This window comes from Hypanus sabinus, chromosome 22 (genome assembly GCF_030144855.1).
Source record: "Hypanus sabinus isolate sHypSab1 chromosome 22, sHypSab1.hap1, whole genome shotgun sequence".
NCBI lineage: Eukaryota > Metazoa > Chordata > Chondrichthyes > Myliobatiformes > Dasyatidae > Hypanus > Hypanus sabinus.
In genome coordinates, this window is record NC_082727.1 from 51,208,701 (window position 1) to 51,220,350 (window position 11,650).

General features: G+C 41.7%; 1 protein-coding gene across 2 annotated transcripts in view; it reads right to left on the reverse strand.

The window, feature by feature from the left end:
• Window positions 1-11,586, reverse strand: part of edrf1 (erythroid differentiation regulatory factor 1) — a 61,629-nt gene extending 50,043 nt beyond the window's left edge. For both annotated transcript variants that reach the window (XM_059947706.1, XM_059947707.1), the window contains exons 1-2: window positions 11,271-11,586; window positions 4,405-4,607 (exon numbers count right to left, since the gene is read on the reverse strand). In XM_059947706.1, the coding sequence (XP_059803689.1) occupies window positions 4,405-4,607; window positions 11,271-11,378 (311 nt within the window). In that variant the 5' untranslated portion in view covers window positions 11,379-11,586. The remainder of the gene's footprint in view (window positions 1-4,404; window positions 4,608-11,270) is intronic.
• Window positions 11,587-11,650: the final 64 nt, after the last annotated feature.

The following is an 11,650-nucleotide window of genomic DNA, read 5'->3' on the forward strand; positions in this document are numbered from 1 at the left end:
ACTGTTCCCATAACCAACAAATTCACTATCAAGGACTCTTCATCTCATGTTCTTAATATTTATTGCTTATTTATTTATTGTTATTATATCTTCTTGTACTTGCAGAATTTGACGTCTTTTGCACAATGCTCAAGTTGGTGAGTACTTCATTGATTCTATGACAGCCATTATTCTATTATGGATTTATTGAGCATGCCCACAAGAAAATGAATTTCAGGGTTGTGCAAATTGACATACATCTAATTCAATACATTTACTTTGAAATCTAATACAGTGGATTCTCATCAATTGGAACACATCAGGACCAGTACAATTTAGACCACTATGTGGCTACCCCAACTATCCAACGTTACATGGAATAGTTAAAAACATATATAAAAAAAGGCAAACTACCATTTGATTGAGTAACAAATTATGTATTTAAATGAAATACAGAACAAATTACAACACTACCAATGCTACAACAGTGGTTGGTTACTCAGATCTCTTATATTAATCCCAGCATGCAGACCGCTCGTCAGACACTCCAGACCAGTTCAGAAGCAGATGAAAACCTGGCCAGCAGGAGCCATCTCTGCTCTTCAAGACTGCTTTGAGCACACTGACAGGTACATGTTCAAGGAGGCTGCAACTGATGCTGACTCCACCAACTTAGAGTACACGACGACAGTGACTAGCTACATCAGCAAGTGCATCAATGACATCACTGTGTCCAAGACCATCACTACACGTTCCAACCATAAAGCCATGCATGACCATGGAGGTGGGTGCACTGCTAAGGACCCATGGCTCTGCCTTCAGAGCAGGTGACAAGGCAGCCCTAACAACAGAGAGGGCCAAACTGTCTCGGGCCATCAGAGAGGCAAAAGCATGCACACGCCCAGCGAATCCACAGCCACTTCCAGGACAGCGGCACATGTGGAAGGGCATTCAGGACATCACCAACTACAGGACAACATTACCTGCCTCTGCCGGTGATGCCTCCCTCCCAGATACGTTGAACAACTTCTACGCTCGTTTTGAAGCGGAAAATGACGTGGTGGCGAGGAAAACCACTCCTCCTCCCAATGACTGGGTACTGTGTCTTACCATGGCCAAGGTGAGGAAAACTACATGCAGGGTCAACCTATGGAAAGGCTGCACTGGACCAGACAATATTCCTGGCAGAGTGCTCAGAGGATGTGCAGACCAGCTGGCAGATGTTCTCACTGACATCTTCAACAACTCGCTAAGCAGCACCGTCATTCCAAAATGCTTCAAAGCCACCGCCATCGTCCCCATGCCAAAGTTGTCTTCAGTGCCCTGCCTCAACGACTACCATCCCGTTGCACTCACATCCATCATCATGAAGTGTTTTGAGAGGCTCGTCAGGAGGCACATAAAGACCCGGCTGCCCCCCTCACTGGACCCCCAGCAGTCCCAACCGCTCAACAGTCAACACCATCGCCACCATCCTCCACCTGGCCCTCACCCACCTGGACAAAAAAGACACATACGTTCGAATGCTGTTCATAGACTTCAGTTCAGCATTCAATACAATCATTCCTCAGCATCTGATTGGAAAGCTGAAACTGCTGGGCCTGAACACCTCCCTCTGCAACTGGATCCTAGACTTCCTGACTGGGAGACCTCAGACAGTCCAGATTGGGAGCAGCATCTTCAACACCATCACACTGGGCACGGGAGCCCCCAGGGCTGTGTGCTCAGTCCACTGCTGTTCATTCTGCTGACCCACAACCATGCAGCAATACACAGCTCGAATCACATCATCAAGTTCACCGATGACACAACCGTGATGGGTCTAATCAGCAAGAACGACGAGCCAGCATACAGAGAGGAGGTGCAGTGGCTAACAGACTGGTACAAAACCAATAACCTGTTTGTGAATGTGAACAAAAGAGATGATTGTTGACTTCAGGAGAGCTCGAAGCAACCACTCTCCACTGAACATTGACGGCTCCTCCTTTAACATTAACACCACCAAATTTCTTGGTGCTAACCTGGCGGAGAATTTCAAATGGTCCCTCAACTCAAGCTCCATAGCCAAGAAAGTCCAGCAGCGTCTCTACTTTCTATGAGTGCTGAGAAAAGATCATCTCCCACCCCCCACCCTCTGTAGAATGTGTCGAGAGCATCCTGAGCAGCTGCATCACTGCCTGGTTCAGGAATTGGATCACCTCGAATTGTAAGACCCTGCAGTGGATAGTGAGGTCAGCTGAGATTATCGGGGTCTCTCTTCCCGCTATTACAGACACTTACACCACACACTGCACCCGTAAGCTAACAACATTGTGAAAGACCCCACGCACTCCTCACACAAACTCTTCTCCCTCCTGCCATCTGGCAAATGGTACTGAAGCATTCGGGCTCTCACGACCAGACTGTGCAATAGTTTCTTCCCCCATGCAATCAGACTCCTCAATACTCGAGGTCTAGACTGACATTGTAATGTCTCCTCTACTGTGCCTATTGTCTTGTTTATTAATTATTGTACTGCCCTGCACTGTTTTGTACACTTTTATGTAGCCCTGTGCAGGTCTGTAGAGTAGTGCAGTTTTTATGTTGTTTTACGTAGTCTAGTGTAGCCTTGTGCTGTCTCACATAGTCTAGGGTAGTTTGTATTGTTTCATGTAGCACCAGGGTCCTGGAGGAACATTGTTTCATTTTTACCGTGTACTGTACCAGCAGTTTATGGTCGAAATGACAACAAAAGCAACTTGAACTTGAGTACAATAAAATTGTATTAGTTCCCAACAGTTATCAACAGAGGAATTCATCCAGTGTACACTACCACGTATGGGGTGTCCAGGGATGCATTGCTGAAGGGGCTTGTGTCAATTCTGAGGCAGCTCACTAACCTTTGGTACCCACTAGGGACTCAGTCCTCACCTATGGTTCCAAGTAGCTCTTCGTATGCAACAGCGGCCACGCTCTGGAACATCACTTTGACAGACGGGCTAAACAAGATGAGGGTAGCCAGGTCTCATACCTGTGAGAAATAGGGACATGCCCGTCCTAGCACTTGAAGTGAGCTCTGGCAGGCTGGACAGATAAGCTCAACAGGGATTCAACAGTTAAGAAAGGCAGTTCTGCAAAGCTTCATGGAGAGTGAAGAGCATATGGCACAAAAATCATCATGGTTATCCTCTGCAACCAAGGAAGACCCTGCTTTGTGATGACCCAGATTTCTGAGGTCAAGAGAGTGGAATTGCCCCAGTGCAACAGCTTTCCTATTTAAAAAATTCTCCTGCGCAGGCTTCACGGTCATAGTCAGATATGATGGACAACCGACACACAGTGTGATCTTCTGATTGACTGTAAATGGAAAAAAAACTTAACAAAGACAGATAATGGACTGCCATCACACAATGCTATCGACAATTGCATCCTCCAAATTTTTATTTTTATTGTAACATTCAAGACGATTGTTGATATCTTCAAATTCTTTGTAGTTCTTAATGTGAAGTGCTGAAATCATTTCATTTTCAATCCTGGCTGTTTCTGGCATCTCCAAGTCTGAATGGTTGAAACCACAATGAGCAATTCTATTTCATCTCACTGCTTATTTCTTGTCGACTATCAGTGACACAATTCATTGCTTTTCAACAGAAACCTGCTTTTTACACTTTTTAAAAACTGTTTGCTCTAAGCATTGTGTGGTGTCGACCAGCCACACGGGCTCACGTGATTGATGCTAGTTCGAAACTGTTGGGCAACAGTCTTCTGTCCTAATTAAGCAGCATATTGTCCCAAATAAATGAAGGGAAATTCAGTTATTTTCTTGATTAGTGTTTGTTCTTTAAGAGTCCCAAATAAGTGTCTGTCTAAATGGACCAATTAACCAGAATCCACTCTATTTCCAAATGGTTAAACAACACAATTCAGATGAATGTTAGTTGCCAACATCTTCCAATGAATTAAAGATTAAGGAGGTAAACCAAACACAACTTTCTTTCACAAAAGTTAACCGCTTCCCCCGGGTTCAGTTGTGATTCTGATCACCATAAATGACAGATATTGCCTTATTACCCCTCCACTTCAAACTACTGCCATCAGAATTGGAGAAAAATGAATGTGTTCATTCAAAATAGTATGGAAAGAGTTGAAAATTGTAGGAGATTGGAAGAATAACAATTCAAAACTTCAGACAAACTAGCTGGTTTGTGCAACCTAATGAAGATCGTATTTGGAACTGTTACACTGAAGAATCCAGGTGAAATTATTCCACTCGTGAACAACATTTTTCATTGCATTGTAAATTGAGTAACAGCATGAATTACCCTTTTGATAGCAATTCAGTTAATTTATAAAATCATTACATTTTTATACATCAAAAACTCTCATTCTACAATAAGCATAATTATTCACAGGTAAATCTGCAGTCTTTAAAAACACAATTCAAACCTGGAAAATGGCTTGCTCTTTTTGCTGGTACCAAGAGAGGTCGCACCCATTTGTCCAAGCTGACTAATTCCACGCAACCAATTTGCAGGTGGCAATTTCAGGTCAGTTTTTTCTTGAAGTTGTGCATAAGCAGCAGGAGGTGGGACAGCCGAATACTTTACAACTGCTGTACTCTTCACTTCATTACCTCCAACAATGCTTTCCTGTTTTAAAATGAAGCAGTTTTCCAATGAAGACAGCACTACAGAATATTGCTTTAATTATATTCAAAAGACTTCATTCTGAGTTTTTAATTGCCTAATTATATAGAGCACATATTCAAATATGATACCGATCAATGATCATAGGATGAGCTATAAAAGAACTGGGAGTCAGAATTTTAGTCAGTATTTGTGCTTCAAGCACACCTTGAAAATTAACCAGGTTAATTTATTCTACTTTACTCATAAATTATCTGCGACGTTACCTGTCATAAGAGTGAAGTCAGTAATTCATCAACAGTGAAGTATTTTGTAATATCCGAAAGAAGTGAAGTGCACATTTTAAAAGAAAAAAATGTATACCCTACAGTGGAGCAATGTGATGCAATAAAATGGTTAACTGAGTAGACCCTTTGCTTTATAAAAATAAAGTGAATTGAAGATTGAAGAGCAACAAAGAGGAACCAATACCTCTCTACTTTCCATCTTAAGACTCACAATGTTATAAACAAAAAAGCAGAAATGCATTATGCTTACATTGAACATAGAACAGTACAGCACAGTATAGATCCTTGGGCCATGATGTTATGCTGGCCATTTAACCTACTCCTAGATCAATCTAACACCTCTCTCCCAAAGCACATTCCATTTTTCTTTCATTCATGTGCCTATCTCAGAATCTTTAAAAGGTCCCTAATGTATCAGTCTCTACCACCACCGCTGGCAAGAGCATCACATACATTTACCACTGTTTGTAAGAAAAAAATCTACCTCTGACATCCACCCTATACTTTCCTGCAATCAGCTTAAAAGTATGTCCTCTCATATTAGCCATTACCACCCTGGCAATGTATCTGTCTATTCCAGAAAAAGACACCACCTATCTATTCTATTTCTCTCATCTTATATAACTCAATCAAGTCACCTCTCATACTTTACTCCAAAGAGAAAAGCCTAGCTTGTTCAACCTTTCCTCATGAGACAATCTCTAATCCAGGCATCCTGGTAACTCTCCAAGCTTCCCCATCTTTTCCCGAGTGAGGTAACCAGAACTCAATAATACTCCAACTGTGATCTAACAAGAGTTTTACAGAGCTGCAACATTACCTTGTGGCTGTTGACCTAATTCCACGACTAATGAAGGCCAACACACTATCCATCTTCTTAACCACCCTACCAACTTATACAGCGAATCTGAGGGAATCTATGGACATAGACCCCAAGATTCCTCTGTTCTTCCACACTCCAGCTATTAACCTTGTACGTATTCTTCCTTTAAATTTGGCCTTCCAAAGCTTATCACTTCACAGTTCTCTGCATTGAACTCCATCAGCCACTTTTCAGACCAGCTCTGTCCCTTTGCAACCTATGTCTGTCTTCTGCACTATCCACAACTCCACCGATCTTTATGGCACCTGCAGACTTATTAACACACTCTTCCAGTTCCTCATCCAAGAGGTTTATAAAGAATTGTTTACTTATTGAGATACACTACAGAACAGGCCTTTCTGGCCCCACAAGCCTCACCACCCACTTATTTAAAACTAGCCTAATCAAAGGAAAATTTATAATGACAAATTAGTTCACGTGTTTGGAAGGTGGAAGAAGATTGGGACACACAGAAGAAATCCACTCAGTCATGTAGAGAAGGTACAAACTTCTTACAGATGGTGCTGGAATTCTAATTGGTTTCATCAACATCTGGTATGGAGGGGCTACTACATAGGATCAGAAAAAGCTGCAGAAAGTTGTAAACTCAGCCAGCTCTATCACAGGCATCCAGGGCATCTTCAAAAGGCGATGCTTCAAAAAAGGTAACATCCATTTTAAGGACCCACATCACCCAGGGCATACCCTCATCTCTTAACTACCATGAGGTGATACAATAGCCTGAAGACACACTCAGTGTTTCAGGAACAGCTTCTTCCCCTCCACCATCAGGTTTCTGAACAGACAATGAAAATACCTCGGCATTTTCCCTTCTTTTTGCACTATTTAATTTAACTTTCTTTTTAAAATATATACTTATTACAATTATATATACTTAACGCAATTTATGGTTTTTATTATGTATTGCAATGTAATGCTGCCCACAAAATAAATTACACCGACATACTGCATACCAGTTATGTTAAACCGGACTCTGAACTCCGAACTCAGGAATGCTGCAAGCTGTAATAACGCCACGCTAGCCCCTGTAGAAGTCCCAGAACAGATCTCTGAAGAATATCTCTAGCTACAGATCTCCAGGGAGAAAGATCTCCATCTACTACAACATCTGCCTTCAGTGGGCAGCCTATTCTGAATTCACACAGCCAAGTTTCCCATGCTTCCCAACTTTCTGAATAAGCTTACCATGAGGAACCTTGTCGAATGCCTTACTAAAAGCTATATATACACCAACCACTGTTTTTGTGACATTCAAGTGGATCTGTCACATCCTCAAAGAATTCAATTACTCACCTGCCCCTAACAGAGCCATTCTAACTATCCCAAATCAGACTATTCTTCAAATGCTCACAAATCCTGCCTTTAAGAATTCTGTTCAATGGTTTGTCCACCAATGATGCAAAACTCACTGGTCTATAATTCCCAGGATTACCTGTATTAATTTTTTTGTACAAAAGAAAAACATTTACCACCCTCTAATCCTCTGGTACTACTCCTGTGATCTGTGAGGATGCAAAGATCACTGCCAAAAGCACAGCAATCTCTTCCCTTAATTCCTCTAGAAATGTGGGGTAGATCCTATCCAACGCTGGGGATTTATCTATAAAGTTTTTTTTCCAAAGCTCGAGAAATCCCCTGTCTCAATGTTGAGATTTTTCAGCACAACGTTGTTCTGCTCTGACCAAGGTCCCTGTCGCTGGTGAATACTGAAGCAAAATAAGGACTACTTCCTCAAACTCCACACACATTGCTGATCAGTCCTATACCTACTCTAACCATCCTTCGTTCTTCACGTACGTGAACACCTTGGAGTTTTCCTGCTAGTCGAGGCCTTCTCATATCCTCTTCTAGCTCTCCCAAGTCTCTTCTTTAGCTATGTACTATGCTTGTATTTTAAGGGCTTTATAGACTTTGGAACATCTTATGATAGCTACAAAAAGTTTTTAAAGCTTATCAAAATGAAAACGTCCTTTATACTTTCATCAACGATCAACCTCATTTTGAGATTTTGAGAACATAACCATAACACCTGTATGTTGGTTTCTGGTATTTTCTATTAATTCTTGCATTTCCATATGACAAGGCCATTCACCTCATTAAGTTTATGCTGGCTAACAAACCAATTCCATGTCTTTAACATCTTATCTCTGTAAGCTATTCTCTTTCACAACACTGTTGGCCGATCAAAACTAAAATGCCTAGAAACACATCTGTTTAACCTGTTCTAATGATGTGTATAAGAATGCAGCAAAATATACAGTATATTTTGCACCATCCGATTCATGCTGTAAGAAGATGTGGATCTCCAACATAGGTTGAACCAAAATATTTGGGATAAATGGTATTAAGTATTATAATTTTGCTGGTCAGTCTGAGGTAGAGGCCAGTAACCTAAATCATGTCTTTTCATAATTCCTTTTGGTGCAAAATATTTTGTTTATTGTGCTTTGCCACAAGTGTCATATTAATTTGGAGAATAAATAAAAATTGGATGGAAACAATTGATATTGGAAGCTCCAACTTGAAAACTGAGGATTAATATATGTGATTGGATGACAGTATATGAATATCAAATGTGGTCTATTGCTATACATGACAAATGTTTTAGTCAATAGCATCTCTGGTTAACTAGATAGTTTATCACTAAAATGTAAGTAACAAATTATAAAGAGCACATTGCTTATCTGCTTTAGCTCAATGTATCCATCTACATTCAATAGCTGTCAGCAAATAATAAGGGCATTAATTAAAAATGGTTGAAGGATTAACAGAACCTAAGCAAAATTATCTTTGAGAACCTAGAGTTTATTACTTGAAATGTTAGATGGCATAAATTCTTTACTATTTGAAAAGCACTGGCTGAGTAGTTGATGTACAATAAAATAGCAATGTTCTTTGAACTGTAACTGGAATTAATCTGGCTGGCTTTGTTTTCATTCACAATGGACATGATGGGTGAATGTTAATTTATGTAATTTACATACATCCCTTAATATTTCTTTCATCAAACAAAGAATTCAGAGGATCGTTAATAATGTTACAATCACTGAGGGAAACTGCTTTGGTACCCACCTTAGGTCTTTGATCTTTTTAAGAACTCTTATTTAATTGCATACTAGTTAGTACACACTCCACTGTCTCGGATGGTTAGAAAATTAGAGGGATATGGGCCAAACATGTGAAAATAGGTCTATGTTAAATGGGAATCATGGTCTGTATGGACCAATTGGGACAAAGGGTATGTTTCTTGTGTAACATGGAAATCTGCAGATGCTAGAAATCCAAAACGCCTCACACAAATATGCTGAAGGAACTCAGCAGGCCAGGTAGTATCTATGTAAAAGAGTAAATAATCGACACTTCATCAGATGAAAGATCTTGGCCCAAAACGACTGTACTGTTTTTCCATAGATGCTACCTGGCCTGCTGAGTTCCTCAGCATTTTGTGTGTTTCCACACTATGCTGTTGAGTTGTTTGCCTCTCCAAGTCTATACTGCTGCTTATCCAACCAAATTCCATTGCCACTTTTTTGCACACCTTCTGAGTTTTCTTGTAAGCTATAAACTGTAGCGAAATGCGTATGACTGTTCATCTGAAAACTGTTCATTTCTAATGTCTCTACAAGTTTCCCAGTGTAGTAATTCTGTTGCCACCTTACTTTGCCAGAATTAAGCTGAGTTCAACAATGAAAGAAATAGCTCTCTCAAAAAGACATAACTAAACAAGGCACTGTCAAAGTAGTAAGAATGCAGTTGTTCTTCATGCTATTAGAAGGCAGATACATCAGTAAAAAATAGTAGGCTGTCATCTATCCCAGGGGATCATGAGTTTGTGTCTCTGGTGGACTGTGTCCTTTCCAGGGTGTAAGCCTGGGTGGGAAGATTTGAAGAACCGGCTGTTGCCCATGCAGCAGGTTCCCCCTCTCCACGTCACTGATGTAGTCCAAGGGAAGGGCAAGTGGCACCAGCACATAAAAAAATAAACTTCCCCAAAGTGATGACTATCAGCAATTTGTTTGTTGGTGTAGTGAATGCAGCTGAAACACCATAATAGAAGTAGAATGATGTTTCTTCTGTCTACTTCCATCTATTATTCATAGGCCACTGTCTTCCACCTACCTTCCTCATTACAACCTGCTTATCCCTCCTTAGTCCAACAGTCATTTCAGACACTAATCTCACTCTAGTTGGAGTGCTTTCTAGGAACTAAAACTGACTGGGTTTAATCGGTTGCCAAATGGTCCTTGTTTCCTCAAAGCTCAGTCATTTATCCATCTCAACAAAAAGAGCAAGTGAATCCTTGTGCAAGATCTAACATACTTCTATGGGCAGGCAAGAATATATTGGAATCCAAGCCATCAAATCTATACTACACAAAAATGTAGCTGATCACATGGTCAAACTCCCTTGCCAGGTAATTAACGATTGGGATAGTCAACCTGCACATGTAATTTTATCAAATAACTGGCAAGCAGCTCAAGAAAGTGCAGAGCCAAAAAGTGGATACAGTTTTTCATCTTCAACTGTCAAGCTGAAAATGTAACAAGTACACCCAAAAAAGAGGCACTGCATTTCTCACCACACACACAAAATGTCTTATAAGTAAGAAGTGCTTCTCCTTATGGATGCTGCCTGGCCTGCTGTGTTCCACCAGCATTTTGTGTGTGTTGTTTGAATTTCCAGCATCTGCAGATTTCCTCGTGACTTCATTTCTCAGTCAACATTTGCGCACATTACCCATGCTTACAAGTCGGATGTACAATTTGTAACTTAAGTTTCCTATCTTCCAGAAGAATGCAAGTAATATTGGGCAACATTGCCATTTTAGTCGTATTAGTCAAATTAAAACTGCATAACGAAAACTGACAAGGTTTACCTAAACTGAAATTGCTTAAGCCAAAGTATCTGTACCCAAGTTTGTTCCTTGTTTTCCTTTCATTGGAGTGAGGGAAATATTTGAAATATAATCATGGTTGGGGGGGTAGAGAAGAATCAAACAAAGCTAATGGAATTGTCAGAAATTTGAAATAAAAACCAAGGGATCTCAAACACACACTCAGCAGTTGATACAGCATTTGCACAACGGGTTTTATGTCCAATTCGTCTACGTGTGCTTAAAACCCCTCGGGAGTGCAGACGGGAATCCCAGCAGGGGTAGATGAGAGGAAAAGGTGGGTTAAACAGGACCACGTGCGAGTCACTTCCGTGTTTTGATCGCAGGAGAACAGCACACCTCACTCTTCCTTCCGTATTCTGGTCTTACGATCACATTTCTAGTATAAAAACACCCGTAATGATAGGGGGAAGTCCCAGCTGACCGAACAGCTCCAATGCAGCGGCATACTTTCGAAACAGAGACCTAACGTGGACACAACCGGGCAACATTTAATCGCAGTCCACAGCGGACAAGGGTCCCCATGTTCCCCCCAATCTTTCCTTGGACATAAATAAGCAGACGGGCTTCAAAAGTTTGAGATGGAGCAAGGGAAACGCTACCTGTTTGAAGTCACCATCCTCCCTGCCGTTGTCGCTGTGGTTGGCGGCGGTCCGAGGGGCAGAGCCGCCGGCTACGGCGACACACTCCTGGGGCTCCCTGGCCTCCATCGTCCCTCGCTCGGTGCCGTCAGCTGCGGGGGAAGAGTCAACTTCCTGGAGGGAACCATCAAACTAATCCAGAACCTTCTGGAAATAATTATTTACCCACACGCGGTTAATGAACGACGTTCGAGACGCGGCTCACAAGGGGGCCGGAGACCGCACACCGGAACGCCGAGCTGTCACTAGAAACTTCTGCCGCACGAGCCCGCCGGGTGCGGCCCGCCCACCGTGACGTCACTTCCGGCGCGGTCTCCCCGCCCCTCCGAGTGTCGGCTGCC